The sequence below is a fragment of the Oncorhynchus clarkii genome, chromosome 17, assembly GCF_045791955.1.
Source record: "Oncorhynchus clarkii lewisi isolate Uvic-CL-2024 chromosome 17, UVic_Ocla_1.0, whole genome shotgun sequence".
NCBI lineage: Eukaryota > Metazoa > Chordata > Actinopteri > Salmoniformes > Salmonidae > Oncorhynchus > Oncorhynchus clarkii.
Window position 1 is genome coordinate 40,364,093 of NC_092163.1, and position 21,566 is coordinate 40,385,658.

Sequence of the window (21,566 nt, forward strand, 5' to 3'; positions counted from 1 at the left end):
AAGTATTTGTTTATTATCTCATGCTAGAAATTTCTATCCCAAAATGTAGAGTGATATTGTCATTGATTAAATAGGCAGTGAGAAGACCAGGTAGGGTGAATTAATATCCTTTCCTATTCAACACGACACCCTTCTGATAATTGTCATGTTGCCTTCATTTTCACCGTATTGATCACTTGTGTGTCCTCTCCATGTTGGCGTTTCAATGGTCGTATGATAGTGGTCTGACAATGTGTGTCCCCGTCTGTCTAAGTTGGCCTATGCGTTAAATGATCAAAAAGGGTTGCAAATAAATAACTGTTATAGATAGGCTTAACTATTCAACAATTATCAAAATCACCGTACCTAAATATAGAGATGATTGCTTGAAATTGCATCAAGGGAATCTGACTGATTTCATTGGAGTGTAATGCTTTTCAGAAATGAACGATCAGAAATTAGGCTGGGCTACTCACCTGTGCCTTCAATGGGGTCTGTAACAATTTTAAAAAGTAGAACGATCTAGAATAGCAATTCAAAAGGCTTAATACAACAATTATACATATATACTTCAGTTAGTTCAAGTTATTTTTCATTTCTCTCATTGAATCTTAAGTCACACATAAGTCAAGGCATTTTTATTTTCACACATTGCATGGAAAAGACAAACATATCAGTAAAACTGTAGGCTCAATGTTATCCAGGTCACTAACCCAGACTAAAAAACACATATTACATGGACTTGGTGATCTGACCAAACTTAATCTTGTTTCATCAAGAATGGGCCTTCTTGTGCACAGTTTGACTTTTGACCTTTAGGCTTAGTCATGGAGTGAGCCTCATCTTACATATCAACCTTCAACATCATTGTCCAACAATGTCTATAAAATCAAGCTGCGATAGATCATTTTTTTCAAGTCAAGTAAAATACACTGAATGTACAAAACATTAGGAACATTTCATGCTTTTTCCATGACATAGACTGACCAGGTGAATCTAGGGGAAAGCAATGATCCATTTTTGATGTTACTTGTTAAATCAATTTCAATCAGTCTAGATGAAGGGGAGGAGACAGGTTAATAAAGAAGGATTTTTAAGCCTTGAGACAAGTGAGACATGGATTGTGCATGTACAGTGGCTTGCGAAAGTATTCACACCCCTTGGCATTTTTCCTATTTTGTTGCCTTACAACCTGGAATTAAAATAGATTTTTGTGGGGTTTGTATCATTTGATTTACACAACATGCCTACCACTTTGAAGATGCAAAATATTTTTGTATTGTGAACAATCAAGAAATAAGACAAAAAAAAATTAAAACTTGAGCGTGCATAACTATTCACCCCCTTAAAGTCAATACTTTGAAGAGCCACCTTTTGCAGCAATTACAGCTGCAAGTCTCTTGGGGTATGTCTCTATAAGCTTTGCACATCTAGCCACTGGGATTTTTGTCCATTCTTCAAGACAAAACTGCTCCAGCTCCAAGTTGGTGTCACAAGTTGTGATTGTCTCCACCCCCTCCAGGTGTCGCTTATTTTCCCTGGTGCATTTATCCGTGTGTTTCCTGTTTCTCTGTGCCAGTTTGTCTTGTATGTTCAAGTCAAACAGCATGTTTTTCCCTTGCACCTGCTTTTCCATTATCTTTTACTCGTCCTCCCGGTTTTGACCTTTGCCTGCTTTTCTGGACTCCATTCCTGCCTGCCTGACCAGTCTGCCTGCCCTGACCTCAAGCTTGCCTGCCATTCTGTACCTCAGGAACTCTGAACTGGTTTTGACCTTTTGCCTATCCATGACCATTCTCTTGCTTAGCCCTTTTGGATTGTAAATAAACAGCTTGGAATCTAACCATCTGCCTCCTGTGTCTGCATTTGGGTCTCGCCTTGTGCCCTTATAGTTGGATGGGTTCCGCTGGTGTACAGCAATCTTTAAGTCATACCACAGATTCTGAATTGGATTGAGGCCTGGGCTTTGACTAGGCCATTACAAGACATTGAAATGTTTCCCCTTAAACCACTCGAGTGTTGCTTTAACAGTATGCTTATGGTCATTGTCCTGCTGGAAGGTGAACCTCCGTCCCAGTCTCAAATCTCTGGAAGACAAACAGGTTTCCCTCAAGAATTTTCCTGTATTTAGCCCCATCCATCATTCCTTCAATTCTGACCAGTTTCCCAGTCCCTGCCAATGAAAAACATCCCCACAGCATGATGCTGCCACCACCATGCTTCACTGTGGGGATGGTGTTCCCGGTGTGATGAGATGTGTTGAGTTTGTGCCAGACATAGCGTTTTCCTTGATGGCCAAAAAGCTAAATTTGAGTCTCATCTGACCAGAGTACCTTCTTCCATACGTTTGGGGAGTCTCCCACATGCCTTTTGGCGAACACCAAACGTGTTTACTTATTTTTTCTAGTCCAGCTCTGTGGAGTGCATGGCTTAAAGTGGTCCTATGGACAGATACTCCAATCTCCGCTGTGGAGCTTTGTAGATCCTTCAGGTTTATCTTTGGTATCTTTGTTGCCTCTCTGATTAATGCCCTCATTGCCTGGTCCATGAGTTTTGGTGGGCGGTCCTCTCTTGGCAGGTTTGTTGTGGTGCCATATTCTTTCCATATTTTAATAAAGGATTTAATGGTGCTCTATGGGATGTTCAAAGTTTCTGATATTTTTTTATAACCCAACCCTGATCTGTACTTCTCCACAACTTTGTCCCTGACCTGTTTGGAGAGCTCCTTGGTCTTCATAGTGCCACTTGCTTGGTGGTGCCCCTTGCTTAGTGGTGTTGCAGACTCTGGGGCCTGTCAGAACAGGTGTATATATACTGAGTGCATGTGACAGATCATGTGACACTTAGATTGCACACAGGTGGGCGTTATTTAACCAATTATGTGACTTCTGAAGGTAATTGGTTGCACCAGATCTTATTTTGGGGCTTCATGGCGAAGGGAGTGAATACATATGCACGCACCACTTTACATTTTTAATTGAAATGTATTTATTGAAACAAGTTATTTTTTGACCTCACCAATTTGAACTATTTTGTGTATGTCCATTACATAAAATCCAAATAAAAATCTATTTAAATGACAGGTTGTAATGCAACAAAATAGGAAAAACTCCAAGGGGTTGAATCATTTTACAAAGCACTGTATGCCATTCAGAGGGTGATTGGACAAGATAAAACATTTAAATGCCTTTGACTGGGGATTGGTAGTAGGTGCCAGGCGCACCGGTTTGAGAGTGTGTCAAGAACTCCATCGCTGCTGGGTTTTTCACGCTCAACAGTTTCCAATGTGTATCAAGAATGGTCCACCACCTAAAGGGCATCCAGCCAACTTGACACAACTGTGGGAAGCATTGGTGTCAACATGGACCAGCATCCCGGTGGAACATTTTCAACGCCTTGTGGAGTCCATGCCCAGATGAATTGAGGCTGTTTTGAGGGCAAAAGGGGGTGCAACTCAATAATGTTTTGTACACTCAGTGTATATCAAGCCATTATGTATCCTTCCAGTTAACCAGTAAGGGAGTGCAAGTCTATTCTGTGGAATTGAGAGCATCTCCTCCTCCTCGTCTCTCCTTCTCTCAACCAACTTTCCACACTGGCATCACAAAGAGTGTCTACTGATCGTCTCTACCAACGAACCAGTCATTCATTCAACTCTGTCCACCATATGAGGCCTTCTTTCTTAGCTCCGGCTCTGATGAAGACAGCAGGCCAAAACATGTTTTATTTTTTAAATCAACTTCCATTGTCCTCCAAGATTGGTTGAATATCCTCTTCTCTTCAGCTCTCGTTCTGAACGTCCTGAAAGGCCCGTTGTCTCATCAGGTCCCAGAAGAGCATGCTAAGAACGGTGTGAGGGCACAGGCGGAAGAACACAGGGCCCATACCTTTATACAGCCCCAGAAAACCCTCTGTCCGGCACACCTTCACCAGACAGTCTGAGAAGCCCAGGTACAGACGACCCTAACAGACAGGCAGAGAGGCAGAAAATGAAACTGTGAGTTCAACGTCTAAAGACAGTTACAGTATAGATCTTTATAAATCTGTGTGTTCAACAGCTAAGAGCCAGAGGTATACAGTATATGGAGAAGGCAAGGTGAGATATTGAAAAGAGGCTCACCCTATGACGCTCATCCACTGGCTGGTTGTAGAGGCGTGTGCTGATGACGTCAAACGGCGTCATGGTGATCGTCACGGCGACTCCACTGATACAGGCAGCTGTCAAGGCAACCAGCCAGCTGTTTGGACTGTACCACTACAAGGACACAGAGAGAGAAATCAACCAACTGTAGAGGTGAAAGATTATTCATATCTTGATCAAATCAAACTTTATTTGTCACATGCGCCAAATACAACAGGTGTAGACCTTACCGTGAAATGCTTACTTACAAGCCCTTAACCAACAATGCAGTTCAAGAAAGAGTTAAGAAACTATTTACCAAATAAACTAAAGTAAAAAGTAACACAATAAAATGACAATAACGAGGCTATATATGGAGGGTACCGGTACCGGGTCAATGTGCGGGGTTAGTCTAGGTAACTTGTACATGTAGGTAGGGGTAAAGTGACTATGCACAGATAAACAGTAAGTAGCAGCAGTGTAAAAACAAATGGAGAGTGGGGTCAATATAAATGGTCCAGGTGACCATTTGATTAACTGTTCAGCAGTCTTCTGGCTTGGGGGTAGAAGCTGTTAAGGGTCCTTTTGGTCATAGACTTGGCACTCCGGTACCGCTTGATGGATACTTGTATGAAATGTACCTTCGAAAATGGTTTTAAACACACTCAAAAACTTTCAATAGTTCTATATACACACCATCCTTATATGCTGATACCGTATGTACAGGTCATTCTGCATGTGTGACACCTGGCTTAACGCAATACACACGACAGCCTGCGAGTGTGATGGATGGTTTCTATAGTTACCTGTAGGCGTGCCACCCATTCCTTAGCGGAGCTGAAGGTGGCCAGTTGGGCGGCTGATCCCACCATCACTCGAGGCACAGCCCCGTTCACACCCCTCCACAGCCCCACCACGCCCTCCCGCCGGTAGATATTGGCGAAGGCACTCGACACACCCTGACGGAGGCAAATTCAGACAAAAAACAAAACATTTTACGAGGGAGAAAAGTTGGAAGTCTCGAGCCAGTCCACCTGGATAAATGTAGCTTTCCTCTTCACTCCATGCAGTTTTGGTTTAGGGTCAACCACTCTACAGAAACAGCATGTTGCCATATCCTATAGATCAAGGCAAAGCTGGACAAAGGGGGTGTTGTAGGTGCAGTTTTCCTCAACCTCAGAAAAGCCTTTGACACTATTTACCACAATGTCTTCCTTTCCAAGCTATCCAACTTCAACATTTTGTCAAGTACTTTCTTATGGATTGTGTCTTATCTGGCAGACCAGATGCAATGTGTTTGGATTAACGGTGAACTATCCTCACCAAGGGATTGCACTGTGGGAGTGCCACAGGGGTCAATCCTGGGCCCTTTGTTACTCAGCCTCTATATTAATGACCTTCCGTCTGTATGCCAGGGTGTGGATATGTACGTGGATGATACAGTTCTTTATACGCATTTCTATGCTGATGAAGTGGCAAGCAGTATCATTGTAAAAAGTAGCTGAATGGCTCAACCTCTCCTGTCTCACCCTCAATGTTTTAAAAACGGTAGCCATGTACTTCTTCACAAAAATAAACAAACAGGCTTACTCGGACATACTTATTCAAGGACAAAAAATGTAAACAGTCACCTAGTTTAAATGTCTGGGCATTATACTTTGAACTTGAAAAAACATTAAGATGTCCAGCAAAATCAGATAGTCTTTCAAATTTCCGATACATCAGGAACCAAAATCTATTTACATGCAATGATCTTCTCCCACCTGTCCTATTGTATCATCAGCTGGTTTCAAGCCAATGAAACATGACTGAAACCCCTTCGATCTCTAAATAAACAAGCACTGAAGATCCTGGACAGGAAATCGCATCATTACCATCACTGCAATATTCTCCCCAAGTACAATCGGTTCCATTTCTCAGTTGTTTGTCTAGTTTGTAAGATTATCAACAATGTTGCACCCCCACCTCTGAAAGATTTTGGCATATTAAGCTCTGAACAAAACAACAGAATCACCCAGACATCCACAAGAGGAGTCTGTGTCATTCCTAAAAGAAAACACCTTTGGGCAGTCAGCGTTCTCCACCTCAGGCATCAGTAAACGGAATTCCATCCCCTCTACTTTAAGAAACACGAGTGACTAAATCCTTCTCCGTGCAGGTCAAATCATGGATCAAGACGTATCAATCCTGCTGCACACATTGACTAATTCTTAATGCACTCAAGTCTGCTGAATTTGTTGTATAATTTGTTGTATTTTATGTTTCCTGTATTTCTTTTAATCTGTTATCCTACTATACTACTGTATGACTGATGTGCATTTAGCTATGTTTATGTATTCAGTTATGTTTGGTTAGGGACTGCAGATGGAAATGATCTGTGCATAGCTAACTCTGGTGCGAACATCATATTTCACTGTCTGAAATCTTTAATTGCACATGGTCCCTTTAAAATAAACTACTACTACTACCATATATAGTGCTTCTCGCTGTTGAATGTGAAAATGTTTTCTTATCGAAATCCCTCCCTGAAGTATGGACATTTTTCTACTATTAAGTTATCAACTCTGCGCTGACATCACTTGTGGATACTTTGCCCACAAATGGCAGTGTGTCAGGGTATTGGACAGCATCAGCCTATGGAACACAAAGGGATATTGTGACAGCTTTACAATAGCAAACCTACATACAGTTGAAGTCGGAAGTTTACATATACTTAGGTTGGCGTCATTAAAACTCATTTTTCAACCACTCCACAAATGTCTTGTTAACAAACTATAGTTTTGGCAAGTCAGTTAGGACATCTACTTTGTGCATGACACAAGTAATTTTTCCAACAATTTTTTACAGACAGATTGTTTAATTTATAATTCACTGTATCACAATTCCAGTGGGTCAGAAGTTTACATACACTAAGTTGACTGTGCCTTTAAACAGCTTGGAAAATTCCAGAAAATTATGTCATGGCTTTAGAAGCTTATGATAGGCTAATTGACATAATTTGAGTCAATTGGAGGTGTACCTGTGGATGTATTTCAAGGCCTACCTTCAAACTCAGTGTCTCTTTGCTTGACATCAGGGGAAAATCAATAGAAATCAGCCAAGACCTCAGAAAAATAATTTGTAGATCTCCACAAGTCTGGTTCTTCCTTGGGAGCAATTTCCAAACGCCTGAAGGTACCACGTTCATCTGTACAAATAATAGTACACAAGTATAAACACCATGGGACCACGCAGCCGTCATACCGCTCAGGAAGGAGACGTGTTCTGTCTCCTTGAGATGAACATACTTTGGTGCAAAAAGTGCAAATCAATCCCAGAACAACAGCAAAGGACTTTGTGAAGATGCTGGAGGAAACAGGTACAAAAGTATCTATATCCACAGTAAAACAAGTCCTATATCGACATAACCTGAAAGGCCTCTCAACAAGGAAGAAGCCACTGCTCCAAAACTGCCATAAAAAAAGCCAGACTACGGTTTGCAACTGCACATGGGGACAAAGATCGTACTTTTTGGAGAAATGTTCTCTGGTCTGATGAAACAAAAAATAGAACTGTTTGACCATAATGACCATCGTTATGTTTGGAGAAAAAAGGGAGAGGCTTGCAAGCCAAAGAACACCTTCCCAACCATGAAGCACGGGTTGGCAGCATCATGTCGTGGGGGTGCTTTGCTGCAGGAGGGGCTGGTGCACTTCACAAAATAGATGGCATCATGGCCTCCAGGGTGGCGCAGTGGTTAAGGGCGCTGTACTGCAGCGCTAGCTGTGCCATCAGAGTCCTGGGTTCGCGCCCAGGCTCTGTCGTAACCGGCCGCGACCGGGAGGTTCGTGGGGCGACGCACAATTGGCCTAGCGTCGCCCGGGTTAGGGAGGGCTTGGTCGGTAGGGGTGTCCTTGTCTCATCGCGCACCAGCGACTCCTGTGGCGGGCTGGGCGCAGTGTACGCTAGCCAAGGTGGCCAGGTGCACGGTGTTTCCTCCGGCGCATTGGTGCGGCTGGCTTCCGGGTTGGACGTGCGCTGTGTTAAAGAAGCAGCGGCTTGGTTGGTTGTGTATCGGAGGACGCATGACTTTCAACCTTCGTCTCTCCCGAGCCCGTACGGGAGTTGTAGCGATGAGACAAGATAGTAGCTACTACAACAATTGGATACTACGAAATTGGGGAGAAAAAGGGGTAAAATAAAAAAAATATATAAAAAATAAAAAAATAAAAAAAATAGATGGCATCATGAGGGAGGAAAATTATGTGGATATATTGAAGCAACATCTCAAGACGTCAGTCAGGAAGTTAAAGCTTGGTCGCAAATGGGTCCTCCAAATGGACAATGACTCCAAGCATACTTCCAAAGTTGTGGAAAAATGGTTTAAGGACAACGAAGTTAAGGTATTGGAGTGGCCATCACAAAGCCCTGACCTCAATCCTATTGAAGATTTGTGGCAGAACTGAAAAAGTGAGTGCGAGCAAGGAGGCCTATAAACCTGACTCCAGCTCTGTCAGGAGGAATGGGCTAAAAATCCCCCAACTTACTGTGGGAAGCTTGTGGATGGCTACTCGAAACGTTTGACCCAAGTTAAACAATTTAAAGGCAATGCTACCAAATACTAATTGAGTGTATGTAAATTTCTGACCCACTGGGAATGTGATGAAAGAAATGAAAGCTGAAATAAATAATTCTCTCTACTATTATTCTGACATTTCACATTCTTAAAATAAAGTGGTGATCCTAACTGACCTAAGACAGGGAATTTTTACTAGGATAAAATGTCAGGAATTGTGAAAAACTGAGTTTAAATGTATTTGGCTAAGGTGTATGTAAACTTCTGACTTCAACTGTACCTTAGGTCTACACATTGACTTTGAACTTTATTGTAAGGGTGTGAACAGTTTGCCTGATGACCAAAACTTAATTATTCTGCTGGTTTTTGTTCACTTCATATTGTACTTCAGTCTGAGACTGCCATCGTTGAAGTCGTTTTTAGCGACATCAAAACAAAGTCAGCTTGGATCATCTCAAACCAAGTATCAAAGAGAATGAAGAATTTTTAAGAAGACACTTTATCCACAAGGGTTCTGGCTCTGGCCCAACCCATCGGTTTCTGGGACAAATCAATACGGTAAGAATGCATTTGTGTTCTAGAAATCATCGGGGAGGTGCTCAGATCCAGACTCATAGCGGCGAAGAAACTAACGTCCATGGGCGTGGCGTAGCGTTTGGCCGGAAGCAAGGTGTTTGGCCGGAAGCAAGGTGTTTGGCCGGAAGCAAGGTGTTTGGCCAGAAGCAAGGTGTTTGGCCGGAAGCAAGGTGTTTGGCCGGAAGCAAGGTGTTTGGCCGGAAGCATGGTGTTTGGCCGGAAGCAAGGTGTTTGGCCGGAAGCAAGGTGTTTGGGTAGCCAGGCAAATGAACAGTGCCATGAAAAAAGTGAACAGTGCCATGACAAATTGAAAAAATGTATCTCTTAGATCAAAAGGGCCACACTACATCCCTTAACAGGGTTTTAAAAATAAATCCCTGTGCTTGTCTTTATCTTGATGATTACAGTATCAGTCACAAAGGTTGTGTGTTTTTGTTTCGTTGACACCACTCCACGCCTCTGTTTGCATGTTACTGATTGGCTGGTGGTTGTGAAACGTGTCACTAGGGTTCACAAGGATATGGTTAGTTATGCTGGGGGTTGGCTGAGGAAGTAGGGGGGAGAGAGAGAGGGATGTGAGCCAAAATGATAGAGGAGTGGGATTGGAAACAAAGTGACATACTTACACAACATGAAGGACTGGTGTAGAGCCCGAACAACTAGAGAACACTGGGTCCAACTGTTTCACGCACAGCGCACACACTCCTCACCTGATGGTTGTGCTGGTGACCCACTGCGATGGCCTCGACTGTCTGGGCCTGCAGATGTGTCTTCACCTGTGGAGGAAACATAAGACACTTGCTTCAATGTATTTTATACCAGAGGCGGCTGATGGGAGGAGCTATAGGAGGACATACTCATTGGAAGAGAGCTGGAATGGAATACATGGAACGGTATCAAACACATAAAACATATGGAAACCACATGTTTGACTCCGTTCCATTCATTCCATTCCAGCCATAACAGTGAGCCCGTCCTCCAATAGCTCCTCCCACCAGCCTCCGCTGTTGTATACCCATTTTACATACACAGCATTGCAAAGAGAAACTTTGCATTACGCCTCCCCATAATAACAGAGGCACAACCCCATCACTAAATAGAGACACACTGTTCAGTGGGTACACCTGGTATGAGTTATGTAACATGTGCATGTTTTTTGAGCACTCACAGGCACACACATCCCTTCAGGATGCCCATGACCTCCATTTCACATCTCTCCTCTCTGAACGACCATTATTCAGCTTACTGAGATGACACTGCACACTGACTGGGTCTAGAAACCTGAGTTGGGCTCTCACAGTACACATGCAGAGACACCCGAGTCGGACCCCTCCCTGCTTCTTCTACAACCAAAAATAGCCTCCCATCTCTTTCTCTTTTAATCTCTCTCGCTCTCCCTTTACTTCATATTCTGCCAAAAAACATAGGAGGGAGTGCTGGGGAGTATTTTGGGTAGTGGTTGGAAGTAGGTACGTGCCGGGTATATTTAGTGACCCAGATTCTCACAAACATATCACCATGCAGATTATATAGTGTTTCCACGATGCTGCAGAGGTCAGATGGCTACACTGAGGTACATTGAGCAACAGATGCAGCCTAGACAACAACAGCAGCCAGAGTATATGAGAGCCACCTTGGGGTACACAAGTTATACAACTGCCTTAACTCATGGGGAAATACACAGCCACTGTAGAAGTCACTGCCCTTCGCACAGTAGAAACACAACAGATTTGTATTTATAGTACCAACACAAACACGTCAAGTTCTCATAACAGGGAAAATGGCTGGGGCAATATTACTACCCGCACACACAATAAATGAATGATACAAATAAACACCGTCACACTTAGGGACAGATCTACATTTACTAGGGGGGAGGGGTGGTCCAACATTGTCAAAGGTTGTTTTTTTTGGGGGGGGGGGGTTGTGTGTTTTTTTTATTGGGCACGGGGGAGGGAAGTGAGTTTTTCTATGGTTTACATTTGCTCTTCTGTTCATATTGTCCCTAATGGCTTGATTGCTTTTGATGTTAACTGTAATAAAGTTAAGAAACGTCTGTGAAGGTTTGGTATGGTGTGGCTATTATTAAGCATTAGCTACTGCGGGCTTATTATATGAAGGCAGTGCACCCCGGCGCTCCAACTGACTCTGACAGTTGAACTTGAGGTGAGGAAGAATGTTTCAGGCCTGCCAGAGTTACGCCTATAATATAACAATATAACACTTATCTTTATACAAAATATTCAGATTGGAAATGTACCAATTACCCTCCGTCTGTACATCTATATCAGTATAGCAGATGTAGATGTAGCCACCTGACATAAAGAAATGCATGTGGGGTTAGTGGGGTTAGGACTAAGCTTATCTTCCTTTATTTATATATATACTGTACCAGTCAAACGTTTGGACACACCTACTCATTCCAGGCTTCCTCTTTATTTGTACTATTTTCTACATTGTAGAATAATAGTGAGGACATCAAAACTATGAAATACTGTAACACATATGGAATCATGTAGCAACCATAAAAGTGTTAAACAAATCAAAATATATTTTATATATGAGATTATTCAAAGTAGCCACCCTTTGCCTTGATGAAAGCTTTGCACACACTTGGCATTCTCTCAACCAGCTTCATGGGGTAGTCACCTGGAATGCATATCAATGAACAGGTGTGCCTTGTTAAAAGTTCATCTGTGGAATTTCTTTCCTTAATGCGTTTGAGCCAATCAGTTGTGTTGTGACAAGGTTCTTCCTTTAGAAGTTGCAGCGTACTGCAGCGCAGCCTGCGGGGTGCTGCAGAATTCTATGGCATTATTATTTAAGTGTCAGCCATTGTTGCCAGAATGATGCAATTTACCACAATCTGCCACCATCTACCACAAACGGTCATGGCATAAGCTCATATCCTTTAAAGGAAGAACCACAGTAGGGGTGGTATACAGAAGATAGCCCTATTTGGTAAAAGACCAAGTCCATATTATGGCAATTATGGCAAGAACAGCTCAAATAATCAAAGAGACACGACAGTCCATCATTACTTTAGGTCAGTCAATCTGAAAAATTTCAAGAACTTTGAAAGTTGCTTCAAGTGCAGTTGCAAAAACCATCAAGCACTATGATGAAACTGGCTCTCATGAGGACCGCCACAGGAAAAGAAGACCCAGAGTTACCTCTGCTGCAGAGGATAAGTTCATTATAGTTACCAGCCTCAGAAATTGCAGCCCAAATAAATGCTTCAGAGAGTTCAAGTAACAGACACATATCAACATCAACTGTTCAGAAGAGACTGCGTGAATCGGGCCTCTGTGGTCGAATTTCTACAAAGAAACCACTACTAAAGGACAACAATAATAAGAAGAGACTTGTTTGGACCAAGAAACACGAGCAATGGACATTAAACCGGTGGAAATCTGTCATTTAGTCTGATGAGTCCAAATTTGAGATTTTTGGTTCCAATCGCTGTGTCTTTGTGAGACGCAGAGTAGGTGAACGGATGATCTCCGCATGTGTGGTTCCCACCGTGAAGCATGGAGGAGGATGTATAATGGTGTGGGGGTGCTTTGCTGTTGACACTGTCAGTGATTTATTTAGAATTCAAGGCGCACTTAACCAGCATGGCAACCACAGCATTCTGCAGCGATACGCCATCCATTCTGTTTTGGGCTTAGTGGGGTTATCTTTTGTCTTTCAAGAGGACAATTACCCAACACACCTCCAGGCTGTGTAAGGGCTATTCGACCAAGAAGTAGAGTGATGGAGTGCTGCATCAGATGACCTGGCCTCCACAATCACCCGACCTCAACCCAGTTGAGATGGTTTTGGATGAGTTGGACCGCAGAGAGAAGGAAAAGCAGCCAACAAGTGCTCAGCATATGTGGGAACTCTTTCAAGACTGTTGGAAAAGCATTCCAGGTGAAAATGGTTGAGAGAATGCCAAGAGTGTGCAAAGCTGTCATCAAGGCAAAGGGTGGCTACTTTGAAGAATCTAAAATGTATATATTTTTTTGTTTAACACCTTTCGATTACTACATGATTCCATTTGTGCTATTTCATAGTTTTGATGTCTTCACTATTATTCTACAATGTAGAAAATAGTATAAAAAGTACAGTACAGTGGACACCTAAGCCTATAGGCCTATGCATGCAATGCCCTGATACATTTAGTACTAAAATATCTGAGAGCTGAACCATGAGGTGGACAATTATTATTTCACGAAAGTCGCCTTAAAACCAACCTTTATTTAACTAGGCAAGTCAGTTAAGAACAAATTCTTATTTACAATGACGATCTAGAGTTCCCACATCTGCCCCTGAACAAGGCAGTTAACCCCTCTTAATTCTATAAGAGGGGTTAATATTTTTCATGTTGGGGAGGGGGGTGCATACTGTGAAAATTGGGGCACATACTCCAGGGTGAACACTGTTAATATTGTAAGGTCTGTGCATGGCAATATGACACCCTAAGTACCCTCCATATCTCCTTACCTCATCCAAAGCTATGCACTATGAGAGCGACAACAATACAACAAAGATGTGTGCCACTCACCAGATAGGCAGGAGAGGCAATGAAGGCCCCCAGAGCCCCGGCCACGGCCCCTGACATCAGACTCCCTCCAGGGGCTGCAGTGAACCCCACGGTGTCACAGTAGGAGTAGAAGCCCAGCCTCACGCCGTTCATCAGACCCTGGTACATCAGCCCAGCCGAGAGCCCCTTCTGTAGCCCGCGGAGCCCATCCGTCCTCCCCACCACCCACAGGGCCTGCAGCACCCCGCGGTAGTGCTGCCGGTAGGACCCCCGCGCCCGCAGCTCTCCCTGCAGCTGCAACCGTGTCTTTACCACCTCCAGGGGGTTAGTGAACACACAGGCCCCGCAGCACGACAACGCTCCTAAGGCAAAGTCCAGCGGGGGCCACAGGGCCGGAGGCAGTTGAGGCGAGGGGACTGAGGTGGTCCGGGAAAAAGGGGGGACTGGGGATGTCATGGCAGCTGATTGGAGCAGAATGGAGTTGGAGCTGGGAGAGCTGAATGGAGAGTTTGTGGTGGGATAGTTCATTAGCTGGGTACCGGTCATTTCTGAAGGGTGCAGTGTCCAATGGTGCCCTTGGTGATGAGTCTACCCAGGCTAAGGAAGGGCTCCCAGGTGGGTGAGAGGGTATCAAGTGTGACGGAGTGTGGGTATGGTGCATGTGATCACGAAAGCGTGGTAGGAAACAGTGAGGTCAGAACTGTGTGGCAGGTAGCCTTGCGGTTAAGAGTGTTGGGTTTGTCGAATAGTTGAAAAATCGGTCAATGTGCCCCTGGGCAAGGCTCTTAACCCTAAGAGTGTCTGCTAAATGACTGAAATATAAACCTGTACAGCTGACTGTACAGAGTGGTACGATAAGAATTCAGCGATTACTTCCTGCTATGCTGTTATGCTGCTATGATGTCACGTGACCTGTGCTCCTGTCACAGTGCTCCTCTGACATTGGTGCTCAGTGTTTCTGGGATGTTGTCCTGAGATGTCTTATGCTAGTCTCTTCATAAGTAGCTACAGGTTGAGGTCCTCAATGTCCTTGAAAGCAAATCATGAGTAGGGTTAAAGAGTTGTATTTTGTTCACTGAGCTAATGTGTCGAAATGTGAAATTATCACTGAGGAAGTCCAGCCAAGAGATCTAGCCCAACCCGAGAGCCAAGTACCTGCAGGATTCTGTAAAAGAATAAGGAAATCTTAGATTCTAGATTTCTGTTGCAATTCCTATGACATTTTTTTAAGAAGATGGACTACATGTCCTGCTTTGGTTGCTTCTTTTGGTTCCATTTCTTTAGAGAATATGTAACAGGAGATTAAGGAGGACAGCTGACACTACATTTCTTCCCAACAGAACTCAGTCACATAAGGGCAATTCCACAGTAGCAGAATTGCGCTGACTCAGGTTTTTCACTTAAAGATGTATGCCAAACAAAAAACATTGATTTCAAAGTTTAACAAACCATCCAACTATATGCACAATGACTAATTTTAACAATTTGCACGGCAAAATTTACAAAACACATTTACTGGAAGAACTTTGGTAAAATCGCCGTACAGTAGAGCTCAGTAGAGTACAGTAAAGTATAGTTCAGTACAGTTGAGTACCTTACAATACATTAGAAAACTCAATTCTAGTGTGCTCTACTGTGTACTGCACTGAACTCTACTGTACAGTACAATAGAGGACTGTACTGAACTATACTCAAATGTGTTTTAACTTTAATATACTGTGCTGTGCTGTACTGTGCTCTCCAAAATTGTGAAACATAGACATCTATGATTGGTTCAAATTTGGTCTGGTCCAAATCTGAATCAATCATGGACGTCTATGTTTAAGCCAAATCAAAGACCGTACCAAAAATCTAAGTTTGTAGATGTTGAAATCAAGGCCAGGGCGGACTGACCAAATTTCAACAACTTGTCAACATCCATGGACGTCCTGTGTCGGTCGGTGCTCAGTGGGTAAGGATGTTGGTTAGAGTAAAAGGAAAAAGAGGGGGCTCATGGGTAGGTCAGTAGGATCCTGGAGAGTTGATATTAACTGGAGAGAGAAGAGAAGGAGAGAGAGGAAGTGAAACAAAGAGGGAGAGAGATAGGGAGAGTTTGTCCAGACTATTTTCACACTAGCATTGACCACCAGACTACAGGAAGAGAAAGAAAACCGTTATGACAGTAGCAGGTGACCCAACTGTGGTTTGTGACTACTATGATTTCCTATTGTTAACCCTCTGGGTCATCAATTGCAGTAATTCTGTGTCATCAATTGCAGTAATTCTGTGTCATCAATTGCAGTAATTCTGTGTCATCAATTGCAGTAATTCTATGGCAGATTATTTGGTAACAGAATTTTGAGTTTTAATCAATTAATAATTGAACTTTCATTATCGTCCCTCCTTACGAGGGAGAGAAATGTGAAAATATTTGAAGGATATGTGGTTTTTTGGTAACGGAATATGAAGGCACAGGGCAATGTTTCCAAAACTCACACAAGGCAAATAATTTATCAAAATATAAGTGTTGATATTAGTTGGCAGGGATCTTTACTTCAACATTATTGCGTTTTGATGTATTTCTAATACCTTTTAAAGACTTTCTGGTAGATGTTTTTTTAAGACTCCTTTTCCATCTGTTTGACCTTAAATCCAACCCTTTGCTTATTCCTAATATTTAGGATATAACATGCATTTGGAAAGTATTCAGACCCCTTCTCCACATTTTGTTACATTACAGCCTTATTCTAAAATGGATTAAATAAAAATGCTCCTCATCAATCTACACACAATACCCAAGCAAAAACAGTTTTTAGATATTTTTTTTCCCAAATGTGTTAAAAATAAATACAGAAATACCTTATTTACATACAGTAAGTATTTAGACCCTTTGTTATGAGACTCAAAATTGAGCTCAGGTACATCCTGTTTCAGGACAGGTACATCCTGTTTCCATTGATCATCCTTTAGATGTTTCTACAACTTGATTGGAGTCCACCTGTGGTAAATTCAATTGATTGGACATAATTTGGAAAGGCACACACCTGTCTATATAAGGTCCCACAGTTGACAGTGCATGCAAAAACCAAGCCATGAGGTTGAAGGAATTGTCAGTAGAGCCCCGAGACAGAATTGTGTCGACTCAGGGGAAGGGTACCAAAACATTTCTGCAGCATTGAAGGTCCTCAAGAACACAGTGGCCTCCATCATACCTAAATGGAATAAGTTTGGAATCAACGAGACTCTTCCTAGAGATGGCCACCCGACCAAACTGAGCAATCGGGTGAGAAGGGCGTTGGTCATGGAGGTGACCAAGAACACAATGGTCACTCTGACAGAGCTCCAGATTTCCTCTATGGAGATGGGAAAACCTTCCAGAAGGACAACCACCTCTGCAGCACTACACCAATCGGGCCTTTATGGTAGAGTAGCCTTGTCTTATGGTAGTAAGTTGGTGATTTGAAGATATACCTCTAGTGGTGTGGGGGCTGTGTTTGGCAAAGTGGGTGGGGTTATATCCTGCCTGGTTGGCCCTGTCCGGTGGTATTGTCGGACGGGGCCACAGTGTCTTCCGACCCCTCCTGTCTCAGCCTCCAGTATTTGTGCTGCAGTAGTTTATGTGTCGGGGGGCTAGGGTCAGTCTGTTATGTCTGGAGTATTTCTCCTGTCTTATCCAGTGTCCTGTGTGAATTTAAATATGCTCCCTCTAATTTTCTCTTTTTCTCTCTCTCTCTCTCTCTTTCTTTCTTTCTTTCTTTCTTTCTTTCTTTCTTTCTTTCTTTCTTTCTTTCTCTCAGAGAACCTGAGCCCTAGGACCATGCCTCAGGACTACCTGACCTGATGACTCCTTGCTGTCCCCGGTCTACTTGGCATTGCTGCTGCTCCAGTTTCAACTGTTCTGCCTGCGGCTATGGAACCCTGACCTGTTCACCGGACATACTACCTTGTCCCGGACCTGCTGTTTTCGACACTCTCTCTACCGCACCTGCTGTCTCTAACTCTGAATGCTCGGCTAAGAAAAACCAACTGACATTTACTCCTGAGGTGCTGACCTGTTGCACCCTCTACAACCACTGTGATTATTTAGATTATTTGACCCTGCTGGTCATCTATGAACTTTTGAACATCTTGGCCATGTACTGTTATTGTTATAAATCTCCACCCGGCACAGCCAGAAGAGGACTGACCACACCTCAGAGCCTGGTTCCTCTATAGGTTTTTTCTTAGGTTCCTGCCTTTCTAGGGAGTTTTTCCTAGCCACCGTGCTTCTACATCTGCATTGCTTGCTGTTTGGGGTTTTAGGCTGGGTTTCTGTATTGCACTTTGTGACATCGGCTGATGTAAAAAGGGCTTTATAAATACATTTGATTGATTGATTGATTGATTGATAGAGTAGGCAAACGGAAGCCACTCCTCAGTAAAAGGCACATGACAGCCCATTTGGAGTTTGCCAAAAGGCACCCAAAGGATCTCTCAGACCATGCAAAACATGATTCTCTGGTTTGATGAAACCAAGATTGACCTCTTTGGCCTGAATGCCAAGCGTCACGTCTGGAGGAAACCTGGCACAAGCCCTTCGGTGAAGCATGGTGGTGGTAGCATCATGATGTGGGGATGTTTTAAGCAACAGGGACTGGGAGACTACTCAGGATTGAGGGAAAGACGCCAAGACAACACAGGAGTGGCTTCGGGACAAGTTCCTGAATGTCGTTGAGTGGCCCAGCCAGAGCCCAGACTTGAACATCTCTGGAGAGACCTTAAAATAGCTGTGCACTGACGCTCCCCATCCAACCTGACAGAGTTTGAGAGGATCTGCAGAGAAGAATGGGTGAAACTCACCAAATACAGGTGTGCCAAGCTTGTAGCGTCATACCCAAGAAGACTCAAGGCTGTAATCACTGCCAAAAGTGCTTAAACAGAGTACTGAGTAAAGGGTCTGAATACTTATGTAAATGTGATATTTCAGTTGTAGATTTTTTTTAAATTAATTTGCAAATATGTATAAAAAACGTTTTTGCTTTGTCATTATGGGGAATTGTGTGTAAATTGATGAGGGGGAAAAAAAACTAAGTAAAAAAATGTGGAAAAAGTCAAGGGGTCTGAATAATTTCCGAATGCACTTTACATACTCCTTAATTTAAAAAAACAAATATATATATATATATAGAGACTTAGCTTTCAATTGACACCCAATTTGACATGCTTTTATGAATGTCACATGTTGGTGCTCATGGGTCCTTTTACATGGAAATAGCCATAACACTCATAAAACAACCACCCATGCAGTTTGATCACTTTACAATTTATGCAGACAAATACACATCAACTACTAATAAGAGCACACAGATACACATACTTACTCTACAATGACAGGCATAAGCAGGGATCACTTGTTACAAATCAAGAACTTTGCACCGCTGTAATCAGACTGAAGTCTGAATCCCAGAGTGACTCAGCATAATCTGCACACTCCCACAATGGTCTGAATGTCTGATAACAAATTAAACTAAACTTACTCTTGTTGTGTGTTGTGGTCTTTTCCTCTCTGCTTCCCCTCCCTGCACAGCCAGACAGCATTAGTAAACATTTGTCCCCAGCAGTCCCATCCATTGTGGAAGTCTCCTCCTACTGCCTTAGGCCAGAGCCAATCAAGACCGGGGCCTGTCCGCCACCTCAACACATCCCCTACTCTGTTCCAACGGAAAGTTCTGCCCCCTGCTTTGGTCCTATGGATTGTCTCTGGGTAAAAGGTTATAGTTTTGAGAACAGAGGTGGAGTGTATAAGGGTGTAACATAGGGGAAAAGCACTGCTTTCAAATAGAAGGACTAATCATGTGCTAAGGAAAAAGAGGTTAGTCTGGGATCCACAACAAAGAAAGTGACAAACTTTCTGTCTGTCCCTTTTTAAAAAAGGCTGGTATTATCATCATATTCACAGTGGTAGGTTATTATGGTAGGTAAAAATCGGATAAGACAATTACTTCTTCATGAACAAATCCCAACACTGGCCTTGAAAAGTGGGGACAGCTTCAGTGGGTGTGGAAAATGTTTTACATTTGTTTTTCTTCGATGGATGGTTAAGTAGCGATTGTGATGGAGGAAGTTAATTCCTGTACTCAAACTGTCTTTTTTAGAACATAGCGTTTTGTTTCAAAATTACTGCCTTCGCCAAGAGCGAAGTTTTTCTTGTTTCCAATCCCCCATTCATTTAATGCTTGCTATAACCACAGGGGCCATGCGAGGCCCACATTGTCCAATTTGAGAAAGTTGCCACTACCGCACTGACTCACTACTAAATCTCTTGAATTTCTTTTCACTATTTTTGCCATCTCTAAATTTGAGGTACATAATGAAATGTTCAGTTGCTAATCTTATTCATGATTTAACCTTGGAGTCCTTTATACCATTGGCACGTATGAAATAGGATTTTATCAAAAGTGTGTTAAGATCTGTGTGACAGAATGTAATCTTTATCTCTATATTACAAATGATTTGTAAATCAGAAAAAGATAATCCTGCCACAGCTTCCCTTCATCAGAAGATACTTAATTTTCTATTTTTTTACGTAAAAAAAAAAATGCACGTAAACAAATGGACCATTGTTTTGAAAGTTTAAGCTCATTTAATGCATTTCTATGCAATAAAAAAAATGTTTAAATGCCATTTGGATTACGTAAAAAAAATTAGCTATTATCACTTTGGCTGCTGCAGGTTCATTCACCTCAGTAGATCTACAAACAAAAACGAAAATATGAAAAATGATTCACACTGACATTTAGCATCAGCGTTGAAATGAAAACGTATTATATTTTTTAGAACTGTATTGGTAGCATTTGTATGCATTTTAATGTAGGCCAATAGATAAAACAGGCCATGTGGAAATGTTCATATTGAGTTTTAAGTTCCTAACTTGTTTGATATGATTAGTACAAATTTTGTCAGGGGACCTCAAATGGGCCCCTGTCCCAAGTTTGGGAACCACTGTCCGAACTTCTCTGTCTCCTCTGCGTGCATTGCAGCCTGCCTCTGCGTCACTACTGTCGCTCTCAGTAAAGCAAAGTTAGAGCGTAATTTTGCACCTGCTGAGGTCGGCTCCGTTTAACCTTAGCTTCTTACTTCATCCTTCTAACTGGCTAATACTAGCCAGAGTCCTTCAAAGTTACTGCAATAGAAGTCTCTGCCGGCAGATAGTAACTTGACGGATAGTGCCTTCAGAAAGTATTCACACCCTTAGACTTTTTCCACATTCTGTACTCCGGTCGCCATATTGAGCTGCAGCACCCCAGTTTCAAGATTCCACACGTTCGTAGAGGCAGATCAAGAATACACGCGTTCTGAGCTTTGATCAACGCTGGGAGCAATATTTCGATGTTGACTCGTAATTTATTTTCATTGTGTGCAAAATATATTTTCCACATTTTTTAAACCTAGGTGTCCTATGTAGTCATGGCCATACTTGGCATCCCCTTTGGGAACGTACTGTAGTGAAGGGTTTAGGAACTCAACTTTAGGTTCCCCCAAACATTTTACGGCCCACAATATTTGCAGTAGCTGAACTCCATCGGTGGCCTTATCTAGCAGCTCACAATCACATGCTTAGCGTGTCAATAACCTACCATCAGAACATTCCATCCGTTGTCTTGGGCCCGCATATCAGAAAATTTACTCCGGAGTCTCGACGTTCCCGTCAGTTGTGTGATGTTTACTACTGCAACAAGGTTATGCCAAGCAGGTCTTTACTGGATGTGTTTATTTATAACCGTTATTTTGTAAGATGCAGCATAGCCTGGTGATGACCCAATAACAAAATACTTCCAGGACACAATGAA

The 21,566-nt window shown here is 42.7% G+C and overlaps 1 protein-coding gene across 7 annotated transcripts; it reads right to left on the reverse strand.

The window, feature by feature from the left end:
• Positions 1 to 602: 602 nt before the first annotated feature.
• Positions 603 to 21,473, reverse strand: LOC139370834 (solute carrier family 25 member 34). 7 transcript variants are annotated; one of them, XM_071110639.1, is made up of 8 exons: positions 21,354 to 21,467; positions 19,254 to 19,476; positions 15,603 to 15,788; positions 13,780 to 14,923; positions 9,941 to 10,006; positions 4,906 to 5,058; positions 4,100 to 4,234; positions 603 to 3,942 (listed from the first exon to the last, which is right to left on the reverse strand). In XM_071110639.1, exons 4-8 carry the CDS (start codon positions 14,302 to 14,304, stop codon positions 3,760 to 3,762), a joined length of 1,062 nt encoding a protein of 353 aa, XP_070966740.1. In that variant the 5' UTR covers positions 14,305 to 14,923; positions 15,603 to 15,788; positions 19,254 to 19,476; positions 21,354 to 21,467; the 3' UTR covers positions 603 to 3,759. The 7 variants fall into 7 exon arrangements, with proteins under 7 accessions (XP_070966740.1, XP_070966741.1, XP_070966744.1 ...); XM_071110640.1 differs by having other exon boundaries at positions 15,652 to 15,788; positions 21,354 to 21,442; XM_071110643.1 differs by lacking the exon at positions 19,254 to 19,476 and having other exon boundaries at positions 15,652 to 15,788; positions 21,354 to 21,473.
• Between the last annotated feature and the right edge of the window lie 93 nt (positions 21,474 to 21,566).